This window comes from Elephas maximus, chromosome 11, assembly GCF_024166365.1.
Source record: "Elephas maximus indicus isolate mEleMax1 chromosome 11, mEleMax1 primary haplotype, whole genome shotgun sequence".
Taxonomy (NCBI): domain Eukaryota; kingdom Metazoa; phylum Chordata; class Mammalia; order Proboscidea; family Elephantidae; genus Elephas; species Elephas maximus.
The window spans coordinates 97865107-97890167 of NC_064829.1; the positions used below are offsets into that span (position 1 = coordinate 97865107).

Sequence of the window (25061 nt, forward strand, 5' to 3'; positions counted from 1 at the left end):
CTGAGATCTTTCAGAGCCTGGGCTGGGGAGGATGCTGAAGCTGAGGGCTTCGGCCCCACACCTTGGGTACCTGGGCCCCTTTGTGCCTCAGCCTTCCCTTGGACCTCAGCCCACTCTTGGCCTCTCACACTCTCCATCTCTCCCCCTCTTGTGGCCCCACGTGGGTGCGTGTTCCTGTTTGTCTCCAGGCCTCTGTCTCTCTCTGTTTCCTCTGTCTTGCTTTCTCTGCCTCTGTCTGCCTTCTCCACCTCTTCTCTCTTGGGGGCCTCTTGCATCTGTTTCTCTTCTTTTCACCAAGTGGGGGTGGAGAGCAAGGGTACCCTGGTGTTGTCCCAGGGGACCAGGGTGAGAGCAGCCTTGTGGGGACATGGCTGAGGTGCTGGGCCTTGGGTTCCAATTCCACCTCTGCCACTTATACATACTGTGACCATCAGCAAGTGTCTCCAGCCCTCCGAATCGGCATAAGAACAGTCCCTTCCTCTGAAGGCCATGGTGAGCAGCCAGGGCCTCAAGGCATGGGCAGTGCTCAGCCTGGCACCTGGAACATAGTGAGTACTCGGTCAGTTACTATCAGAGGTGCTCAGGCGCAAGCTAGGGGAGAAGGCAGGTCACAAAGTCTCCCCTAGCTGCAGGTGCAGATGGGGTGGGGGTAAGTTAGGTGTGTGGTCACATCCTGTGCAGTGGGGGCCAGGGCAGGGGTCTGGGGGAGAAAGGCCATTGGTCAAAATGCCTGTGTCTTTCTCTGGGCCCAAGGAGACCTTTTGTGGGAATTTTTGCTGCTGTCATGACAAGCTTGGGGGTTGCAAGGCCCCTTGTCTCTGGTGAGGCTGACCTGGAGGGGTTATGTGTTTGGCCCTCGCTCGGCAAGTGATTTTGCCTCTCTGTGCCTCCGCTTCTCTATCTGTAAAATGAGAGTAATAGCAGTCTCCTCTCAGAGGGCTGATGGGAGAACTAAACTAGTTAAAGCAAGTAAAGCACCTTCAACAGTCTAGTCAGTGTGTGTGTGTGGCGGACATTACCATTACGTGTGATTTTTATCCAGTGAGTTTGTACGTGTCAGATGGTTACAGAGCACCTGGCTTTGTGTAAGTGCTCAGAAGAGGGTAGCCAGCCTTCCTGTAACCTGAGTTGACGGGTTGTATCTGGGGGGACCCGGGCCCAGGAGTCCCCTTGGCACACAGCTGTATCCAGGAGCATAGCTCACAGAGGTGGTATCTGAGATGTGGGACAAAGGCATGGCTCTCCCCAGAGCATGGACATTTAGTGAGGGGTGCGTGGAGCTGTCCTGGGGACCTGCTGTTTGGAACTTAGCTGGCCAGGTAGTGCTGTGGCATAGAGGTACGCCTAGAACATGATGTGTTGAGCTGAGGGCAGTTGCATCGGTGGCATATGGACATGCTGCCTCTGCCAGGCAGGGCCCCTGGGGTGGGAGAGGATCTCCCGAGTGGGGCAGGCAGGCCTGGGCGGAGAGTGTATCCTGGGCTGGGTGTGTAGAAGGAGGCTGTGTGTCTGTGTGTGAGTGTGGGAGGGAATGCAGATGTAACTGGGGAGGAACAGAATAACAGCAATGATGAGCTATTTATTCCTTCCTTCAGCCAGTGTTCATTGAGCACCTACCAGGTGGCAGACACTGTTGTAAGTGCTGGACACTGAACAGTGCACAAAACTGGCACAGCCCCTGCCCTTGGGGAGCTTACACTCAAGTGTATGGCAAATTAAAGATCAGAGGGTGGTAAGTGCTCCGTAGAGAGACAAAGCTGAGAAGGGTGTTGGAGGGAGATGGTGAGGCCAAGATGACCCCACTGAGAAAGTGACACCTGAGCAGGACCCAATGGAAGGGAGGAGGGAGCCCTGTGGACCACTGGGGAAGAGCGTTACAGGCAGAGGGAACAGCCAGTGCAAAGGCCCAGGGGCCATAGTGTACACAGCTCTTTGTAGAAACAGCAGAGGCCAGTGTGGCCCATGGTTGGTGATCACAGGGAGGTGACAGGAGATAAGGTTAGAGAAGCAGGCTGGGTTGAGGAACGGGGTCTTGTAAAATCCCAGCGAAGACTTTGCTTTGACTCTGAGTGAAGCAGGAGCCACAGGAGGGTGCTGAGCAGAGGAGGGGCATGAGCTGACTTGGATGTTGACAGGATCCCTGTGGCTGCCTGTGGGGAACACTGGTTGGGGGGAGGGCAGAGCCAGGAGCCCGAAGAGGAGATGACTGCAGTCATCCAGGCAGGAGAGGATGGCAGCTGTGAGGGAAGGAGAGAAAATGAGAAGCGCTTGGATTCTGCATTTATTTTGAAGGTAGACTCATCCCTTGAGCAGTTAGCTATGTAAGCCTCCCAACAGCCCTATGAGGTAGGTACTTTTATTATCCCTGTTTCACAGTAGAGGGAACTGCAGCTCAGAAAAATGAAGTCACTGGTCCCAGGTTACACAGCAGGGATTCAGGATTTGAATCCAGGTGCCCAGGCACTTAATCAGGATGCTCCACTATCGCTACTTGTGTTTTGTGGTCCATGAGTGTCCTGGGCTTCGAGGGTGTAGGTAGCACTTATCAGCATCTTATATACCAGTGTCTGACACATAGTAGGAACTCAGTAGATATTTGTTGGATGGATGGATGAATGGGTGGGTGGGTGAGTGGATGGATAATTGGATGAGTGGGTGGATAGATGGGAAGGTGGGCAGATGGATGGATGGGAGGGTGGGTAGATGGGTGGATGCGTGGGTGGATGGATAGGTAAGTGAGTGGATAAATGGGTGGGTGGGTGGATGGATGGATAGATGGATGGATGGATGGATGGATGGATGGATGGATGGATGGATGGATGGATGGATGGATGGATGGATGGATGGATGGATGGATGGATGGATGGATGGATGGATGGATGGATGGATGGATGGATGAAGAGGATGGATGGCAGGTTGTGTGGGTGAATGGATGGGTGGGTGGATGGGTGGGTGAGTGGTTGTATGGATGGATGAATGGATGGATGGGTGGGTGGATGGGTGGCAAGATGCATGGGTGGATGGGTTGGTGAGTGGATGGATGAAGGAATGGATGGATGAGTAGATGGGTGGGTGGGTGGGTGGGTAAGTGGGTGGTGGATGGGTGGGTGGATGGATGGATGAATGAATGAGTGTGTGGGTAAGTGAATGGGTAAGTGAATGGGTGGATGGGTAAGTGGGTGGGTGGATGGGTAAGTGGGTGATGGATTGAATGAAGGAGTGAGGCTGCCTGCCCATTCTGCAGACGTGTATCAGGAGGCAGATATGACGTGTTGGCTAAGGCCCAGGGGGAGAGAGATGCATCTGGGAGTGGGTTTCTTTGTGGTATCTGGGCATAAATGGCCTTCAGTGAAGGACTGGGGTAACTGTGGTAAGGTTCCAGGTTCACTGGTATGTCAGGGGTGGTAGTGTTGAAGTCAATTGCTGTGTGATATGGATGGGGGCCTTTGAGGAGTATCTGGGATACAGGGGGCCTGTAGTGGACCCTGTGTAAGCCATGGGTCTGCGGTGGGGGTGCAGGGAGGTGGCTGTGCAGCTGACAAGGTTGTGCTGCCTGGGAGGTTGTCTGTGTGCCACGAGGCCCAAGCTTGGCACAGCCCAAACCCCCACCCCTTCCCTGGGCAGCTCAGCCGTCAACCTCCTTCCCCCGCTTCCCCCCCCCCCCGACCTTCCTTGGCTGCCCAGAACCAATGGGTTAATTAGATAACGGAGCCTTTGATTAGCGGGGGAGGGGGAAGCTCCCGGGAGCAGGGAAGAAGGGCCTGGGAGGAGGAAGGAGAGGCGCCCTCCCCTCTCCGAAGGAGAGAAAGAAGGGAGGGGATGGGGAGGGAGCGAGCGGGGGCACAGCTTGGTTCTGCACTGCCGTGTGACTAGAAATTGTAATCGCGGAGAAAGAGAGGGAGGCAGACCGAGCCCAGCGGAGGGAGACTAGACCGACGGACAGACGGATAGAGAACCTGACCGAGACAGGCTACCGGAGGACAACAGGGTGATGGGGATGGAGCGAGAGTGAGGGAGAAATGGAAGAGAAGGAGAGAGGAGGCCTGGGGGTCCCAGGGGAGGCGAGACTGTGAGGGGGGCCTGAAAGCGATGCTCAGGGCCAGAGGAGGCTGACGGGGAAGACCACGAGCGGCAGGGAGAGCAGAGAAGGGGGCCGGGGTCGGGGTGGAGAGACAGGAGGCTGCGGCGGGGGAAGCTCTAAGGTAGAGGTGGGGTGGGGGTGGCAGAAGGCAGCGAGCGGGGAGGGGAGGAGGCCATCGCCGCTGCAGCCACTGAGGACGGCCTCCCCGAGGGGTGGGAAGGGCGACAGGCAGGGAGGGGGGGGCGCGGGGAGACCCAAGAAGCCCCTGCGCCCCCCCCAGAACGACCTCGACGGCAAGCGCCGGAGAACTGGGGAGGCGGAGCCCCCGGCTGGCTGGAGGCATGTGGAGGAGGGGGGCCTGGGGTGCAAGGAGAGGCCCAGCGGGAGCCAAGCCACGGGGTGAGTGTCTCTCACTGGGGGGGAACGCTGCGGGGAGGGAGAGACAAGGACGGGAGATGGCGGAGGGCGAAGGAAGGAAGGGGAGGGAGATGCTGCGGAAGCCGTGGTGGGGCGGTGTTGCGGAGTGGCAGCAGGAGCGAAGGGGACAAATGCGCACCGCGGAGGACCTGGGTGGGGGTGCCGTGGGCGTCCACATGCCGAGGGGCCTCTGGGCCGGGCCCCCAGCCTCAAATCCTGACAGCTTGGGCTGCGCGGGCCCCTTGCTCGGAGGGTGTGGACTGGGTTGCTGCTGAGGTAGGAAGGACGGTGGACACAGGAGGAGGACCAAGCACAGCAGTCCTGGTCACACACAGGAGATGGGGAGACATTCGGAGAAACTCAGCCCCCCACCCCCATCACAGGCACAAGCACACGCAGCCCCAGCCCTGCAGGTGGAAAATGAGTCCTGGAACAGAGCCGGAGCCAGCCCGCCCCCCACAGCTCTGTTCTGGCTTGCACAGGGACACAGGAACACGCGTGTTTATCTAGGCGAAGATGATTTTGGAAGCTGTAGGAAAGTGAACGTGTGTGTCTGTGTGTCTGTGTGTCCCTGTGCATGTGTGCGTGTGTCCGTGTGGGTATGTGGGAGTGGCTCTGTATCCACCATTCCAGGGTGTCTGTGTGAGCGTGTTGGTGTGTGTGTGTTGTGTGGATGCTCCCCTCCCACCACTTGTGGGAAACTCTTTGGGGGTTGGCGTGTGCTGGGGCAGAGCCTGTGACGTGGGTGCATTTGTGTGTACTCGAGACACAGCGTGGAGGGGAGGGTGTGGAGCCAGAGGGGACAGACCCAGGCTCAAGTCTCCCTCAGCCACTTAGCCAGCCAGCTCTGTGCCCTTGGACCAGCCATTTCTCCCTCCCAGGGCCTCAGTGTCCTCCTCCGTAAAATGGGCTTCCAGACAGCCTCCTCCTGCGGTTTTTGTGAGGCTTAAAGGAAGTGTGTGGCGCATAGAAAGGACTTACTCGGTCTGTGGGAGCTGCTACTATTATCATTGTCATTGTTATGATGAGCCCATTCCCCCCCTTGTCCTATCGAAATGGGGTGGGAGGACAGATTGGGAAGGGGCAGCAGTGACCCCTCAGACTCCTCCAACTCCCCCTGCTGACCCCCTCTGGAAACCCAGGCCCTATCCCCCTCCCCAGCACCCCTCCCAGCATGGTTCTGGTCCTGCGGCAGCCGCTGGCACAGGGCCCACCAGACGCCCAGAGCACCTGCAATCGCCTGGGCCTCCCAGCCAGGCCTCCGGAGGCCACTCTTCCCCATTGTCACCCCCAGTCCTGCCCTCAAAGCCAGGTTTTCTCACCCCCTGTGACCTCCCATCCCTCACCTCCCCCACTCCCCAAGGAGTGCTGGGAACCAGGCATGGCTCTCTGCTCCTCAGCTCCTCAGCCAACCCAGACTCTCCCACCGTCATGGCACTTGTCCTGACCTGGACTCTGCTCCTCAGTCACCCAAGGGGCCTCACAGCAGCTAGAGGGATCTGAGCTAGACTCTAAAGGGGAGCTTGTGGGAGAAGCTGCCCGACAGGGCAACTGTTGAGGTGACAGGGGTGTGGGACTGAGGTGAGGGGATAGAAGGCTCAGACACACCTCCCAGAGGCTCATGCAGAGGGTGAGAGGGCATGGGTGGGTGCTCTAGTGGGAGCCAGATCTTAATCCGGGCTCCCTGGCTTTGTCCTTCACCCTTTCTTTGTCCCCATTGTCTTGTCTGTCTCTCCATTTATCTGTATGTATGAAACCATGCAAAACAACAACAACAACAACTTTTCAGCCTGGATTCAAATCCCAGCTGCTCCACTTACTGGCTGAGGGACTAAGCACTTCCTCTCCCCCCAGCCTCAGTTTCCCCGTCTGCAAAATGGGAGTCAAATCTTCCCGGCTGGGAAGAGGATATGAGAAGATGATGCAGGGAGCAAGCGGCTGAGCCACCCTTCTGCCTCCCTCCGCCTGCGCTGTGTGCCTGTCTCTTCTATGTCCTTCCCTCCCCTCCCAAGTAGGCAGAGGGTAGTTCTGGAAGGTGGTGGTGGTGGGCTGCGCGGGGTCCCTGGCTGCTCACTAAGCTTCTCTCCCCTCTTTCTCCGCACAGCCCCCCGGCGTCCGAACGGAGCATGAACTTTGAGGATGGCGCGCGCCCGCGGCTCCCCTTGCCCCCCGCTGACGCCCGGTAGGATGTCCTGGCCCCACGGGGCCCTGCTCTTCCTCTGGCTCTTCTCCCCGCCCCTGGGGACCGGCGGGGGCGGCATGGCTGTGACGTCGGCCGCAGGAGGGGGCTCCCCGCCGGCCACCTCCTGCCCCGCAGCCTGCTCGTGCAGCAACCAGGCCAGCCGGGTGATCTGCACGCGGAGGGACCTGGCCGAGGTGCCGGCCAGCATCCCGGTCAACACGCGCTATCTGAACCTGCAGGAGAACGGCATCCAGGTGAGCCGGGCCGGGGTACGTGCGTGCTGGGGAGGTACGCGGGATGGCAGGTGTCTGAGCTGTACCTCGAGCTAGACTCCCTCCCTCCGCCTCGGGGCTACGGAGGAGGCTGCGAAAGGGGCCGGCCCTCACTCCTGCCCCCTGGGGGCACCTGAGAAATGCGGTTGCAGCGGGTTAACACCAGCCACTTCTCAGGCAGCCGGCCACGGCTGACTGATTCTCCCGGCCCTGGCGCTGTCTCCAGCGGGGCCTGCTCTCACAGCCTGGACCCTGGTGTCACCGGGTGTGCTGAGCGTCCCATCCACCAGGGATGGGCCGGGAGAGTCTGAGCTCTCGGCAGCAGCTCATACCCACTGCGTGGCTTTGGGCCAGGGGTGGCATGAGGCTGAGCCTCAGTTTCTTCACCTGGAAAATGGGGTGATAACAGCTCCTGCCTCGTGAGGTTGGTGTGAGGGCTGATAGATTCAATCCTTGTCAAGGGTTTAGAATCCGTCCTGGCACCTGGCAAGCACTCAGTGCCTGCAAGTTATTTATATCTTCATTTCCTGTGGATAAGGGGCTCACATCCGTTTCTGGGAGCTGGTGGGAGGACATGCAAGGAGGGTGCTTGTTGGCACATGGTAGGCGCTTGGACGTTTGTTCATCCTGATTAAGGTGGGCCACATCTGATGCTTGGGGGCAGAGCTGTGTTGTTTTAAAGCAGATTCTCAACCTTGGCACTGTTGGTTGACATTTGATGCTAGACCATTGTTTGTTGTGGGGCCGTCCTGTCCATGGTAGGATGTTGAGCATTGTCCCTGATCTCTGCCCGATGGATGCCAATAGCACCACCACCCCTGGTCATGACAAACATGTCCCAGGTGTTGTCAGATATTCCCTGGAGACAATGGCCCCTGGTTGAGAACCACTCTTTCAGAGGCATTGGGTCAGTCCCCCTGCCCTTACACAGGCCTCCCCCACCCCCACGCATAAAGCTAGGTTCCCAGGTCCTCAAGATCTGATCTTCCTCTCTTCACTGTATTTCTTCCTGCTCTGTAACTGGGGAGGGGCTACAGAAGACAGCAGCCCCCTTCTGACTGTCCTGGAGACCCTGGAACCAGTGCTCCCTTCTGAGGGAGGGCGATAGTGTCAAGGGAGCTTCTAAAGGGAAGGAGGCTCTTGTCTCCTCTGGGAGGTGTGGGCCAGGACCGGTGAACCTGGAGCTGGGACTCCCAAAATAAAAGGTCTCTCATCACATCACCCCACCCCAGCTCCTGCAGGATGGCACCTCTCTGACCCCAGGGCCCTCACCAGCTGCCTCCTCCAAAAGGTTACCATTTCTACTAGTTCACTTTAAATCTGCCTCCCATCCCTCAGCAGCAGCCACGCTGATCTGTCACATTGCCCTTAAAGAGGCTCTTCCTTGTACCCTCTCCATCCCTCCTTCGTTCCTCTCATTCATTTGTGTAACATTAGACAGACACTGACAGCCCCGGCTCAGCACCAAGTCCAGCTCTGGTTAATGCCCAAGTCAGAAGAAGCCCTGCCCTGCCCTTGGGCAGCTTACATTTGCAAGGGGAAGAGACAGCAGGCTGGGATGAATGCTCAAAGAACCGAAGCCAGAAGTGAAGAGTGTTGCGGAGCATCTGAGAGTGTGTTAGTGGTGAGGAGCTGAGTCCACCCAACCAACAGCCCAAGGCCACACCACGTCCCTGTAGTCAAAGCCAGCCCGTTTTCTCTGCAGAGAGCTCAGTGCACAATTCAGTCCTGCAAACATTTGCTAGGTGCTGGGGCAGGCAGGGGTGAACCACGGGGTCTCCACCCGCAGACCTGGGAGGATACTGATAAATACTATCAACCAAACAGCATCTCCCCAGAACCTCAAAACAAAAAACCAAACCCAATGCCTTTGAGTCAATTCTGACTCATGGCAACCCCACGTGTTACAAAGCCGAGCTGCCCTTCAGGGTTTTCTTGGCTGTAAGCTTTATGAAAGCAGATTGCCAGAACTTTCTTCTGTGGCACTGCTGGATGGATTCAAACCAGCAACCTTTAAGTTAATAGCTGAGCACAAATTGTTTAGGCCACCCAGGGCCCTTCCCAGAGTCCCAGCCAACTCCTAACTCTAAATGCCACCACCACCCCAAAGTAAGCCATCTCTCGAAGTCCAAGCCTCCTGGTGCTTCCTCTGCTTAAAGCCCCTGATGACTCTTTAACTAAGAACCAAGTCCTCACCAGCTGGGCCCGGCCCTTGCCAGCCACTCAGCTGATGCCGATTTCTCTGAGGCCGTTACCTTGGCCTGGCCACCCTTTCCTTCACCTGGTCCCCTCAGGTCAACCTTCCCTCATCGCCTTCTTCTGGGGCTCCAGCTCCCCAGCAGACGCCCCTGCCCTTGCTCTTCATGGTTTCTGTCATTAAATATCTCTTCACTGTGTTCTCTGTGGAAGTCCTGTTCCCAGTGCTTGGGAGGCAGCAGTGTGCAAACCGGACGACAGCCCTGCCCTTGCTGAGCTGGGGCTCTAGACACAGGCGTGATAAATAAGTCAGCTGTGTTGAAAGAGAGTAGGGGAGAGAGCTGGTTAGTGCGGGAGAAACTGCCTGTGCTGCATTTAAGACACTGAGATCAGGGCGGGACTGGTTGAGAAGTTGACAGTGGAGCAAATGCGTGGAGAAGGTGGGGTGTGAACTTTTGGGGATCTGGGAAGAGCAGTCCAGGCAGAGGGAACAGCTTGTGCAAAGGTCCTGAGGCAGGACCAAGCCTGGTGAGTCTGAGAAATGGCGAGGAGGCCAGTGTGGCTGGAGCAGAGTGAGCAAGGCAGAGAGGGCGGTCGTGATGTCAGTTAGGGCATGTGGGCCCCTATGGGTCACGGGCATTGAGGTCTTGGTGCCAGAGGAGGCTCTAAGCAGAGGCTGCCAAGTGGGGGACAGCCTGGAGGGGGACAGCATAGAGGCCAGTGAGGAGACTGATGCAGGGGGTCAGGCTGGAGATGCTGGCAGCTCAGACCCAGGTGTTTGTGGGGGAGGTGGTTTAATAAACTGGTGAGAAGTGGACAGATTCGGTATCTGTTTTGAAGGTGGGGACAATAGGATTTTCCAACAGATTGGATGTGGAGAGAGAGATGGAGAGTGAGACAGAGTGAGATGAAGAGAGAGAGGTGGAGTCAGAGAGAGACCGAGAGAAACGGGGAGAGAGAGAGAGAGAAACCAAACATGACTCCAAGGTTTGGGGTCTGAGCTGGTCAGACCTGTCTGCCTATGTGTCTGCTGCCCTTTGTCCCAGGTCACTGGCCTCCAGGCCCATGTAATCACATCCCATCAGAACATACATGTATGCCCCATGGACATCTATTAGTTGATCGATAAGGCATGGCCAGGTGTACTGCAAGGAGCCCCGGTGGCACAGTCGTTAAGTACTTGGCTGCTAACTGGAAGGTCAGCGATTCAGCTCACCAGCTGATCCTCAGGAGAAAGACCTGGCGATCTGCTCCCGTAAAGATTGCAGCCTAGGGAACTCTATGGGGCCGTTTTATGCTGCCATGTAAGGTCACTATGAGTCAGAATCTCGACTCAATGGCAACAGGTAGGGTAGGTCTTCTGCGTCCATCTCTTAAAAAAAAAAAAGTACTTTATAAAGCATACATAAAAGTGGACAAGTTCAAAGGATGCAAAGATATAAGTAGGAATTCTAACTCGGTTCTCACCCCCAGGGGTTTCTGCACTCCCACCCTGGAGACCACCCATTGTTCCCCAGACTCTAGATTCCCCGAGAGAGGTCCAGAGTAGAGGCTTGTACACATTTAGTCAAATTGGCTTCGCTGGATGGACACTGTCCAGAAAAGAGCTGCCTTAGCAGTGGAGTGGGGCTGCCTTGAGAACAATCACAGACATTGGGGGGGGGGGGAATAACTTTTTAATTATACAAATAAAAAAACTCACCTTCAGTCCCATCACCTAGATATGAATAACTATTGTTTGCATTTGAGTTTAATACCTTCCTGGCTCCTTTCTGTGCAAATGTAAACATAATGTTTAATTATTTATTACAGAATAAATACAAGTTAGAGTAACTAGAAAATACACCTAAGTAAAAATACGGGGCGTGGGATGGGGGGAAGCCAGCCGTCATTCCACAGCCACAGGTAGCTGCCGACAGGTGGGTGAGCTTCCACCCAGAGTTTTGTCGCATATTCTCCGTGTGTTGTACCTCAGACTTAGTGTCCTAATTTCCCTTTTGATTTTTTCCTTGACCTGTTGGTTGGCGAATAGTGTGTTGTTTAATTTCCACATGTTTGTGTATTTTCCCGTTTTCCTCTCATTATTAATTTCTACTTTCATACCCTTGTGGTCAGAGAAGACACCTTCTATGATTTCAACTTTCTTAAATCTGTCAAGGCTTGTTTTTGTCACCTAACATCAGGTCTACCCTGGAGGATGACCCCTGTGATTTAGGCAGAGTTTTGTAAACAGATTCTTGCTTACACGTGCATGCACTTCTTTTTTTTAAGAAAAAAATGGAATCACATCGTTTCATACTGGCTTGCAACTAGCTTTTGTCACCTGGTAGCATAGGCATGAGGAGCCCTGGGTGGCGTGGTGGTTAAGCACTCCCCTGCTAACGGAAATATTGGAGGTTCGAACTCACCAGAAAGATGTGGCAGTCTGCTTCCATGAAGATTACAGTCTTGGAACCCCTAGGGGGCAGTTCTACTGTGTCCTATAGATTCACTATCTGTTGGACTTGACTCAACAGCAACGGGTCAGCATAACCATAAACATCTTTCTCTATGACACTAAATCTTCTATAACATCATTTTCAATGACCGCATAGTACTGCAGTACATGGGGGTCCTGTTACTTAACTGCTGTTGTTGTTAGGTGCCATTGAGTCAATCCCCAACTCATGGTGACTCCAAGCACAACAGGATCTGACTGTTGTAATCCATAGGGTTTTCGTTGGCTGATTTTTTGGAATTTGATCACAGGCCTTTCTTCCTAGTCTGTCTTAGTCTGGAAGCTCTGCTGAAACCTCTTCAGCATCACAGCAACATGCACGCCTCCCCTTACGGTTGGGTGGTGGCTGCGCTTGAGGTGCAGGGATGTAACTCGGGTCTCCCTTATGGAAGGTGAGATTTCTACCACCGAACCACCACTCCCCTCGGTTACTTGAACCACTCCCTTAGTATTTGCAATTTTTTTAATTGATGCAAACAGCACTGCAGTGGGAATCCTGGGTACTCATTCCCCGTAACATTCTGAATTCTGCCCTTCGAGTAAATCCCTGGAAGTGGAATTACTGGGTCAGAGGGACAGAGAAGCAGAGAAGCAGTGGTTCATGAGGTCTTTGTGTCTTACTCATTTAAATTTAGTCCTCCTTACCTCAGCAGTGACCTCAGGCATTCACACACCACACACACACACACCACACACATATACAACTCTCTCACACACACATGCACTCACACACCACACACACACCCACACATACCACACACAGCACACACATACACTGTCGCACACACACTCACACATGTACACACAGGCACTCATGCGTGCGCACACACACACGCACACATGTGTTGGCAAGGATGGGCTGCATTCTGGACACCTGAGAGCTTCCCCCAGCACATGGCTGCTTGCTCATTGTCTGGCTCCCCCACTTCACTGTCACCTCCTGTGAGGGCAGGGACTCCATGTTGTTCCCCTACTGTGTCCCCACACCTAGAGTAGAGGCTGGTGCGCAGTAGGTGTGCAGCACATCTCTGTCAGTGGGTGGAAGGCCAGCTAGTGCGCTCCCTGCCCCGGGAGCCTGGCAGAGTTCCGGGACCATCTGTCAGCGGGAGCAGAAGCAAGGCCCTGCAGCGTGGGGAGGACCTGGGCTGATCAGAGGTTTCCATCACCTGTTCCCGTGGACTGCAGATGCACCAAGGGACAGCGGTCTCTATCTGGGCTGTGTCCTTCCACCTTTGCTGAGGGTTAAAATGCCCTCCTATAAAATGACACGGATGGTAGGTGGTGGTGGTGGTGGTGGTTTTAGTGCCCTTCATGGGCAAAATGTGAAGTCCCTGGGTGTCGCAAACAGTTAACACACTTGGCTACTAAAACGTTGGAGGTTCGAATCCACCCAGAGGCGCCTTGGAAGGCCTGGCAATCTACTTCTTAAAAATCAGCCACTGAAAGCCTTATGGAGCACAGTTCTACTCTGACACACACGGGGTTGCTGTGAGTCACAGTCAATTCGAAGGCAACTGTTTTTTGTTTGTTTTAATGGGAAAAAAAAAATATATATATATATATATATTTCTAAATCAGCAACTTTCTCTGGGTCCTGTACCAGCCCAACCCCTTGGAAGGCAGAGGCTGGTGACTAGACTTCTCTCTGCCCAGCGGCCTCAGTGCCACACAGGCCAGGGCGATGCCACTGCCCCTGCAGCAGCTCTCCGGAGAAGCAGAACGGGGCTGGGTGCCAGGGACCTCAGCTTCCAGGGTCCCAGCCCCGCCCCGCTGCTCAGCTTCATGTGGGTCCAGTTAGAAGCCTTGGCTCAGCATGGTACCCCGGGCACCAGGCTGGGCTCAGCCACCGCCAGTCCACTGGGCTGCAGGACGAAGCCTTCCCGCTCCCCTTTCTCCTTCGTTTCCGTATCCTCCCCTCCTCCCCACAGCTAATCCCCCTAATGTGTTTACCAGGGATCTTTCTGCTTGTGTGTGTTCTTGCAAAATGCTTATTGTTGCTTCGTGTGCATGTATTTTTAATTTATGTAAATGAAACTGTGATCTAGAGTGCTCCCTTTGTCTCTCTGTTGTGTTGTGTTGCGCTCTGTGTCTTTAAGAGCCATTCATGTGTGCATCCACCCCATTGCCCCTATTGCTTTAGCCCTGCAGAAGTCCCCCCCTCCCCGCACCCACCACACTGTACCACCCACCTCCCCCTCAGACTCAACCCAGTGACCTTGAAGTGCCCCCACACAAAGCCTCACTCAGGAGCCCATTGGAAGCTTCCTGCTGATTTCTTTGGAATATGTGCCCAGGGGGGCAATTGTTGGGTCAAAGGAGACCCATGTACTTAATTTAACAAAGTACTACTGGACCCACCACAGGCTTTTAACAGACTGCCCTGTGTCCTCCCAGGGGCTCCCCTGTGAGGTCATATAAGATAATGTTTGCGAACGCCCTTGACAAGGAAGTATGGCTCTATCCTGAGGAACAAATCAGCCATCCTAGGAAAATAATCCGAATCCCTGGGTGGTGCAAATGGTTTAGAGCATAACTACTAACCTTTTTGTTGTACAAGCGGTTGCTATGAGTCGGAATCGACTCGATGGCACCTAACAACGACAACACTAACCAAAAGGTTGATGGTTCAAATCCACCCAGAGATACCTCGGGAGAAAGGCCTGGCAATCTGTTTCCAAAAGGTCACAGCCACTGAAAACCCTCTGGAGAAGTTCTACTCTGACATACACGGGATCTCCATGAGTCAGAAGCCACTCAACATCAACTGGTACAGTGGAACCTGTGAGAGCTGGAACTCAACAGAACTGCCTTGTTTTTCCAAGTCTGGCAAGTTTTCTTTCTTTGACAGGCTGCAGTCTTACCACATTTCTATCATTCTCTATTAGTGGAATTTTATTCCCCCCCAGAGGCAAGACCTTTTTCTTTTTAGTTTTTTAAAGCAATTCTTTGCCTAGGCACACACGGATGTGTTCTATATCTTTTTATGTGTGTGTTTAAATTTTTGGTTGATAATATGGATTTTTTTAAAAAATTTATTGCATTTTAGGGGAAAGTTTACAGCACAAATTAGTTTTTCATTCAAAAACTTTATACACAAATTTTTTGTGACATTGGTTGCAATCCCCACATTGTGCCAGCACTCTCCCCCTTTCCCTTTCCACCCTGGGTTCTCAGTGTCCGTTCGTCCAGTTTTCTTGTCCCTTCCTGCCATCTGCTCTTAGCTTTCGGGCAGATGTTGCTCATTTGTTCTCATATACTTGATTGAACTAAGAAGCACGTTCCTCACATGTGTTACTGTTTGTTTAATAGACCCATCTAATGTTTGGCTGGAAGGTGGGCTTTGGGAGTGGCTTCAGTTCTGAGTTAGCGGGGTGTCCAGGGGCCATAGTCTGGGGGTTCCCCCAATCACTGTCAGACCAGTAAGTCTGGTCTTTTTTGTACGTTTGAAATTTGTTCTACAGTTTCCTCCCATTCTATCTGGGACCTTCTATTGTGATCCTTGTTAGAGCTGTTGGTGATGGTAGCCAGGCACCATAGTTCTTCTGGACTCAGGCTGCTGGAGGCTGTGGTCCATTATCCTTTGGACTAATATTTTCCTTATGTCTTTTGGTTTTCTTCATTCTCCTTTGCTGGGACCAATAGATGTATTTTAGATGGCTTCTCAAAAGTTTTTAAGACCCCAGACGTTATTCACCAAAGTAGGATGTTGAACATTTTCTCTATGAACTGTTATGCCAGTTGACCTAGTTGTCCCCTGAGACCATGGTCCCCAGCCCTTAGCCCTAGTACTCAGTCCCTCAAGGTGTTTGGTTGTGTCTAGGAAGCTTCTATGACTTTGCCTTGGTCAAGTTGTGCTAACTTCCCCTATATTGTGTGTTGTCTTTCCCTTCACCAAAATTAACACTTGTCTACTATCTAGTTAGTGATTTCCCTCCCCACCCCTCCCCTACCTCGTAACCATCAAAGATTGTTTTTTTCTGTGTATAAACCTTTTCGTGGGTTTTTATAATAGCGGTCTTATACGATATTTGCTTTTGTGGCTAATTTTACTCAGCATAATGCCCTCAGGATTCATCCATGTTGTTAGATGTTTCATTCATCATTGTTCTTTATTGTTACATAGTATTGCATTGTGTGTATATACAATAATTTGTTTATCCATTCATCGGTTGATGGGCACTTAGGTTGTTTCCATCTTTTTGCTGTTGTGAATAATGCTGCAATGAAAATGGGTGTGCATATGTCTATTCATGTGATGGCTCTTATTTCTCTAGGATATATTCCTAGGAGTGGGATTGCTGGATCATATGGTGTCTCTATTTCTATCTTTTTAAGGAGGCGCCATATCATTTTCCATAGTGGTTGTACCATTTTACGTTCCCACCAGCAGTACGTAATAGTTCCAGTTTCCTTGCAACCTCTCTAACAGTAATGTTGGGGCTAGATGGTATCTCATTGTAGTTTTGATTTTCATTTCTGTAATGGCTAATGATCAAGAGCATTTCCTCATGTGTTTGTTAGCCACCTGAATGTCTTCATTGGTGAAGTGTCTGTTCATATCCTTTGCCTATTTTTCAGTTGGGTTATTTGTCTTTTTGTTGTTGAGGTTTTGAAGTATTCCAGAGATTTTAGACAATAGACTCTTGTCGGATATGTCATAGCCAAAAACTTTTTCCCTGTCTGTAGGTTTTCTTTTTACTCTTTTGATGAAGTCTTTTGATGAGCATAAATGTTTAATTTTTAGGAGCTTCCAGTAATCTAGTTTATCTTCCAGTGTTTGTGCATTGTTAGTTATGGTTTATATTCTATTTATGCCATGTTTTAGGGCCCCTAGTTTTGTCCCAGTTTTTTCTTCCATGATCTATCATTTTAGGTTTTATATTTAGGTGTTTGATCCATTTTGAGTTAGTTTTTGTGCATGGTGTGAGTATGAGTCTGATTTCATTTTTTTTTACAGACAGATATCCAGTTTTGCCAGCTCTGTTTGTTAAAAAAGACTGTTTTTTCCCCATTTAATGGGCATTGGTCCTTCATCAAAGATCAGCTGACCATAGGTGAATGGATTTACATCTAGGTTCTCAATTCTGTTCCATTGGTCTATGTGTCTGTCGTTGTACCAGTACCAGGATGTTTTGACTACTGTGGCTGCATAGTGGGAAATATTTGAGTTTTCCTTCTTTGACAGGTTTCCACCTTACACAGGTTCTGGCTTTCACAGGTTTTACTGTATATGGAAATAATCAGAGGTGTTTCAAAGAGTTATGTTTAAGAAAGGCCCAATGGCCAAAATTTAGAAGCAGGCTTCATTCTGATGGGTTAAATGAATCACTGTATATTTACAATATTAAGGTGGACTATTATGCAACTGGAAACCCTGGTGGCGTAGTGGTTAAGTGCTACGGCTGCTAATCAAGAGGTCGGCAGTTCAAATCCACCAGGCACTCCTTGGAAACACTATGGTACAGTTCTATTCTGTCCTATAGGGTTGCCCTGAGTCGGAATCTACTCAACAGCAGTGGGTTTGGTTTTTTTTTTTTTTTTGGTTATTATGCAGCTATTTAAAGTGGCGTTTCAAAGAATATCAGATGACACAGCAAAATCCTCAAGATACAATATTGAGCTTATAAAGGATGCAAGTAGGATCTCCAATTTGCTTTTTAAAAAATGAATTCAAAAGAAAAAGACCAAGAAAGCCCCAGGAATGTGAACAGTGTCTTCCTCTCTGCAGAAGCGTTGCAAGGGGTGTTTCATTTCTTTCTTATGTTTTCTTCATTCCCTAAATTTTTTTTGAGTGAGAGCATTCATTGCTTTTTATAATTAGGAAAAAATTAAAAATGTAGTTAGCTGCCATCAAGGTGGCCCCACTCATGGCAACCCCATCCACAACAGAACAAAACTCTGCATGGTCCTGCACCAGCCCCATGATCGGTTACGGAATAGACCATTGTGATCCGTAGGGTTTTCGTTGGCTGAGTTCTAGAAGTAGATTGCCAAGCCTTTCTTCCTAGCCTGTCTTAGCCTGGAAGCGTCACTGAAACTGGTTCAGCGTCATAGCAGCACGCAAGCCCCCGCTGACAGACGGGTGGTGGCTGCACACGAAGGGCGTTGGCTGGGAATCCAGCCCAGGTCTCCCCTGTGGAAGGTGAGAGTTCTACTGCGGAACCACCACTGTCCCCATAAACTTAAAGATACTGAATACGAAATGTTATACAAGCATAAGGAAAAAGTCTGTCCTGGGACTTGCTCGCCTCTCCCTGGAGAAGGGGAGAAAACCCTGCCCTGAGTCTGAGCCAAAATCCTCTTCCCTCATTATCTCACGTATTCCCAGGAGGGTGGGATTACTTCTCCTGTTTTACTGATGTGGAACCGGAGGTTCAGGTGGCTCTGAGTGTCTTGCCCATGGTCACCCAGCTAGGAAGCAGCCCCTGGAACCCACCAGGCCTCTGCCCTGCCCCGAGGAGCCAGCTCAGGGAAGCAGGGGCCCTGAAAGTGCAGACAAAGCCATAGGGCATTACCAAGGCAAACACTAGAAATGGCTTTTCAATTACCCACCAGCTTGAGATTTTTCGGGCTGCTGATCCCCTCCAGCAGCATGAAGAATAGAGACGGATGTTTCCCAGCAAAGCCCTTTAATGGTGGGAGAAGAGCTCTAGAAGGGGCCTCTCTTGGGGTCAACTGGGACAGCCCCCTGCCTGCAGGTTAGTGACCTGACCTAGAGGTGACCTGGGCAGGACCTGGGCAGGAAAGAGGAGCTGCCCCTTGCTGTTCATTCCCAGGCTGCCGGGACTGCGTGTGCCACTGGGGCCTCCCCAGCTTTCACCCAACCCCATCTGCTTTGCCCTCATTCCCTCAGGAACATCATCGAGGGGAGGAGTCCCCGTCCCACCCATGTGGCCTTGGATAATCCCGTCACCTCTCTGGGCCTCAGTTTCTGTACCTGTCAAATGGGACCCCTGATATTTTATCAGTTTTTTCTTAACTTTGTTGTTGTTGAGAATATGCACAGCAAAATACACACCAATTCTTCATGTACAGTTCAGTGACATTCATTACATTCTTCGAGTTGTGCATCCATTCTCACCCTCCTTTTCTGAGTTGTTCTTCCCCCTTTAACATAAACTCGATGCCTCCTAAGCTCCTATGTAATCTTGCAAGTTGCTGTTGTCATTTTGATCCCATATAGCTAGTTCTTTAAAACCACACAGTGCTCAAAGCAGATATTTTTACTACTTAAGCTAAACTACTGTTTGGCTGTAAGAAGATTCCAGGGGATATTTTTGGTTTAAGGTTTAAAGATTATCTCAGGGCAATAGTTGCAGGGGTTCATCCAGCCTTCATGGCTCCAGAAAGTCTGGAGTCCATGAGAATTTGAAATTCTCTTTCACATTTCCCCCTTTGGATCAAGATTCTTCTACAGAATCTTTGTTTACTCTCTTTTATTAGGAAGCGCAGCAACACCCATTGTTGTCCAGTTGATTTCTGACTCATGGCGACCCCATGTGTTACAGAGTACAAGTGTGCTCCATAGGATTTTCTTGGCTGTAATCTTAATAGAGGCAGATCACCAGGCTTTTTCATAGTGCCGCTGCATGGATTCGAACTGCCAACCTTCCGGTTAGCAGTCAGTCACAAAACATTTCTGTCACCCAGGGACCTATAAAGTATAGTACACTGTAGAACTTAAAACATAACTGTCCAGCCCAAGAGAAGATAACACTCCAGAGAAGATGTACAAATGGCCAACAAGCACATGAAAAGATTCTCACAGTCAATAAATCATCAGGGAGATCAAATCAAAACCACAATGAGATACCACTTCACACCCACTGGGATGACTGTCATCAGGAAAACAACAAGTGTTGGCAAGGATGTGGAGGAACTGGAACCCTCACCTATTGCTGATGGGAATGTAAAATGGTGAAGCCGCTGTGGAAAACAGCTTGGCAGTTCCCCAAGAAGTTAAACATAGGACTACCGTATGACCCAGCAATTTCACTCCTAGGTATATACCCAGAAGAACTGAAAGCAGGGACTCAAACAGATACTTATATAACAGTGCTCATTCCAGCACTAGTCACAATAGCCAAAAGGTGGAAACAACCCAAGTGTCCATCAACAAGTGAATGGATAAACAGAATGTGGGATACATACAATGGAATGTTACACAGCCATAAAAAGAAATGAAGTCCTGATGCATGCCACAATGTGGATAAACCTTGGAAACACACTGAGTGAAATAAGTCAGACACAAAAGGCCACGTGTTGTAGGATCCCACCCATTATGAAATCTCTAGAACAGACAAATGCAGAGCCAAATTTTCTGGTAGGGGGGGACGTAAAACTTTAGGAAATGGATAGTAACGATGGTTGTACGACATGATGAATGTGATTAATGTCACTGAATTCTACACTTAAAAAATAGCTAAAATGGCAAACTTTTTGTCATATGTATTTCACCACAATCAAATTTAAAGAAAGAAAAAAAGTTATCACAAAAAGCACAGCCATGTAAATACCACCCAGGTCAAGAAATAGCAAAACCCGTTGTTGTCCAGTCAATACAAGGAGCCCTCCCCGCTGAAGTCCTCGTTGCTCTCAGCCCAGCCCCTCTCCCCTCTCCCCAGGGCTCACCGCTCACCTGACTTTGGGCTCCAAGGGTGGCTTTGCCCTGTTCTGAACTGTGTGCAGATGAAATCATGTCGCCTCCACCCAGGTGTGCCTGTCTTTCTCCACACTGTTGGTGCAATTCCTTCTTGCTGCTGTGCATGGCCATGGCTTTTTCATTTCTACTTTAGCATCGTCGTATAGCATTCTTTCCTTTGAACATACCAGCATTTATATATCCGTTTTCGGTTGAGGACATTTAGATTGCTTCCATTTGAGGCTCTTAAAAAAAACATTGCCATCCAAGGCAAGGTCATGGAAGCTCCATAGACACATCCAAACTCCCTGAGGGACTGAATTACTGGGCTGAGGGCTGTGGGGACCATGGTCTCAGGGAACATATAGCACAACTGGCATAACAGTTCATAAAGAAAGTGTTCTACATTCTACTTTGGTGAGTAGCGTCTGGTGTCTTAAAAGCTTGTGAGTGGCCATCTAAGATATTCCACTGGTCTCACCCCATCTGGAGCAAGGGAGAATGAAGAAAACCAAACAAGGGAAAGATCAGTCCAAAGGACTAATGAACTACAACTACCACAGCCTCCACCAGATTGAGTCCAACACAACTAGATGGTGCCCGGCTACCACCACCGACTGTTCTGACAGGGAATGCAATAGAGGATCCAAGACAGAGCTGAAGAAAAGTGTAAAACGAAATTCTAGCTCACAAAAAAAGACCAGACTTACTGGCTTGACAGAAACTGGAGAAACCCTGAGAGTATGGTCCCCAGCCACCGTTATAGCTCAATAATGAAGTCATTCCTGAGGTATACCCTTCAGCCAAAGCTTAGACAGGCCCATAAAAAAAACGAGACTAAAGAGGCATGCCAGCTCAGGGGCAAGGACTGGAAGGCAGGAGGGGACAGGAAAACTGGTAATAGGGAGCCCCAGGTCGAGAAGGGAGTGTTGACATGTCGTGGGGTTGTTAACTGGTGTCACAAAACAGTATGTGTACTAAGTGTTTAATGAGAAGCTAATTTGTTCTGTAACCCTTCATCTAAAGTATAAAAAAAAAAAGTTGCCGTCTAGTTGATGCTGACTCATGGTGACACCATGTGTTAGAGAGTAGAACTGCCCCATAGGGTTTTCTTGGCGGTAATCTTTACAGAAGCAGATCGCCAGGGCTTTTCTTCTGTGGAGCCACTAGGTGGGTTCAAACCTCCAACCTTCAGATTGGCAGACAACGGCCTGATTTTTGGGTAGAAACTTTTCGAGCCAAAACTTTGGTTGAACTCTCTCATGTAGTTCAGGGATGAAAGCCCTGAGGTAAGAGCAGCATGTGGTGGGCGCACCCATAGTCTGGAGCCAGAGTCAGTGCCAGGCTGGCTTCAGTCTTGGTCTGACCACGCGCCCTAGGGCTCTCTCCCCAGGACTTCCAGAGAGCTGGCTCAGAGGGATAACACACTGCACAGGGCAGGGGCAGGTGCCCTTCAGGATGTGGCCCGCCCACTGCCTCAGCCTCCTCCTGGGCCTTTGGGCACTGGTCACTCTGGCCTTCCCTCCTCTGCTCTTTCCCAGCTGAGAGCCTTCACACATACTATTCCCGCTACCTAGAATACTCTTCCACCTTCTCATTCACCTAGGTAATGCCAGTGCTTACGACTGTGGGGGCACAACTGAGGTTTGAATCACAGCAGCCCCACTGGGTCCCAGCTGGGTGAACTCAGGCACGTTACTAAACTTCCCTGGGCCTCAGTTTTGGCATCAGTAAAATGGGAATAATAACAGCCTGAGAAGGTTTGATGCATTCATTCTTTGAACAAACATGTATTGAATGCCACCATGTGCCAGGTGCTCTTTGAGGCATTGCAGTCGTTGGGCAGATTAGATGAAATAACGTGGAGGCCCTGGTGGTGCAAACGCTGAATGCTCTTGGCTGCCAACCAAAAGGTAGGAGGATCAAGTACACTCAGAGGTGCCTTGGAAGAAAGGTCTGGTGACATACTTCTGAAAAATCAGCCATTGAAACCGTATGAAGCACAGTTCTACTCTGACACACACGGGGTCGCCATGAGTGGGAGTCGACTCTTTGACAGCAGGTTTTTTATTAGCAGAGTGCCTGATGTATGGTTGGTTATTGAGAAGCACTAGCAAACATGAATAGTAAGACTACTGCTACGGTCATCGTCATCCCTCTTGACTCAGTGAAACATCACGGCCCAGAGGTGCCTTCTTGGAGCCCCTGTCTGGACATGCTCCATTGGTTTCCCACGACTCCCAAGTTTGCTGATGGCATTCACTGGCCGCTGGCCCCAGCCCTTGGTGCAGGGCCTGATGCACTGTAAACCTGTTGCCATCAAGTCAATTCCATCTCATAGCAACCCATAAGGTTTTCAAGGAGCAGCTGGTGGATTCGAACTTCTGATCTTCTGATTAGCAGCCAAACGCTTAACCACTGTACCACCAGGGCTCCTGACACACTGTCTAAAAAACCCATTGCCATCGAGTTGATTGCAACTCGTAGCAACTCTACAGGACAGCGTAGAGCTGCTCCAAAGGGTTTCCAAAGAGCGCCTGGTGGATTCCAACTGCCAACCTTTTGGTTAGCAGCCACAGCTCTGTAGGTGCGTGAAATCCAATGGCTACATTAGGGAGTGCGTGGCGCTGCTTGCCATCTTGCAGAGAGCCATGTGGCCCTGAACCTCATGACAACCCAGGAGAGGGACGGGATGGGGACCATCATCCCCACTCTTCATCCAGCAGACTGAGGCCCTGAGAGGCAGGAAACCCACCCTGCTAGTTTCCTGGGGCTGCCATAGCAAAGGAGCATACCCTGGGTGGCTTATGAGAACAAGAAGCTTCCTGTCTTGTCTTGTTCTGGAGGCTGGAAGTCCAAATTCAGGGTGTCAGCAGGTCCATGCTCTCTAGGAAGGCTCTAGGGGATGATGTTTCCTTGTCTTTCCTGCCTTCCGTAGCCCCGGGCCTTCCTTGGCTTGCAGCCATCATCACATGGCTGTCTTCCCTCTGTCTGTCTCTGTGCCTTTCTTCTCTTTTACAAGAACACCTGAAGGCCCTGGGTGGCACAGTTAAGTGCTCGACTACAAGCTGAAAGGTTACAGTTCGAACCCAACCAGAGGCACTTGGTAAGAAAGGCCTGGCAATCTGCTTCTGAAAAGTCACAGCCTTGTACTCTGCAGTTGTACTCTGCACACCTGGAGTTGCCATGAGTCAGAATCAACTCAACAGTGGCTAATAACAACATAAGGACACCACTAAGATGGGATAAGGACACCACTAAGATGGGTTTAGGACCCACCCTACCCCATTATGACCTCATATTAATTTAACTGACAACATTTTCAAAGACCCTATTTCTAAACGAGGTCATGTTCCCAGGTACCAGGAGGGTTAGGACTTCAACATATCTTTTAGGGGAACACAGTTCAACTCATGACACCCCCATCTCATCCTCAGTTCACGGCATGCCCATCTGCCCAGTCCCTTCCAGGCTCTAGAGGCCTCATCACCTCTCTGAGTCACCGCCTCATCCAGGAAACGGAGATGATACTCCTCCACATGGGGGCCTGCAGGCGGACGGGATGTGTGCCGGCCCCCAGGGCAGCTCCAAGCCCTTTCCATGGTAGTGAATGCCACCCTCACAACTACCCTGGGAGTTGTGGGGAGGTGCTGCAGAGTCAATTCTGACTCACAGCGACCCCATATGACGGAGTAGAACTGCCTCAGGGTTTTCTAGGCTGAAATTTTTATGAGAAGGTGGTATTGTGGTTAAAGTGCTCAGCTGCTAACAGAAAGGTTGACAGTTTGAACCCACCAGCCTCTAGGCAGGAGAAAGATGTGGCAGTCTGCTCCCGTAAAAATTACAGCCTTGGAGGAGAATGAAGAAAACTAAAGACACAAGGGGAAGATTAGTTCAAAGGACTAATGGGCCACAACTACCACAGCCTCCACCAGACTGAGTCCAGTACAACTAGATGGTGCCCAGCTACCACCACTGGCTATTCTGACAGAGATCACAATAGAGGGTCCCAGAGAGAGCCGGATAAAAATGTAGAACAAAATCCTAACTCACAAAAAAAGACCAGACTTACTGGCCTAACAGAGACTGGAGAAACCTTGAGAGTATGGCTCCCAGACACCCTTTTAGCTCAGTAATGAAGTCACTCCTGAGGTTCACCCTTCAGCCGAAGACTAGATAGGCCCATAAAACAAAATGAGACTAAAGGGGCACACCAGCCTAGGGGCAAGGACGAGAAGGCAGGAGGGGACAGGAAAGCTGGTAATGGGGAGCCCAGGGTTGAGAAGAGAGAATGTTGACATGTCGTAGAGTTGGTAACCAATGTCATAAAACATATGTGTGCTAACTGTTTAATGAGAAGCTAGTTTGTTCTGTAAATCTTCATCTAAAGTACAATAATTAAAAAAAAAAAAAAAGATTACACCTTGGAAACCCTGTGGGGCAGGCTCCTCTGTCCTACAGTGTCAGTATGAGTCAGAATTGACTGGAGGGCAGTGGATTTGGTTTTGGTTAATCTTCACTGGACCGGATCACCAGGTCTTTCTCCCTCGGAGCTGCTGGGTGGGTTCGAACTGCCAACCTTTCAGTTAGCAGCCGAGCACTTACCTGTTTCCACCACCAGGGCTGTTTACCCTGTGAGTAGGTTCTATTATTATCCCCATTTTACAGATGAGGAAACGGAGGCACAGAACAGGTAAGACTGTCATCCAGGAGTCCACAGTTAGTAATCGGAATTGGGATTTAACCCCAGCAGGCTGGATGTAGAGCTTCATTTC

General features: G+C 51.0%; 1 protein-coding gene across 1 annotated transcript in view; it reads left to right on the forward strand.

Moving 5' to 3' along the window:
• LRRC4B (leucine rich repeat containing 4B) overlaps positions 1–25061 on the forward strand; it is a 55412-nt gene that overhangs the window by 11616 nt on the left and 18735 nt on the right. Inside the window, exons 2-3 of the mRNA XM_049900599.1 lie at positions 4362–4480; positions 6603–6934. Coding sequence (XP_049756556.1) covers positions 6638–6934 — 297 coding nt within the window. The 5' untranslated portion in view covers positions 4362–4480; positions 6603–6637. The remainder of the gene's footprint in view (positions 1–4361; positions 4481–6602; positions 6935–25061) is intronic.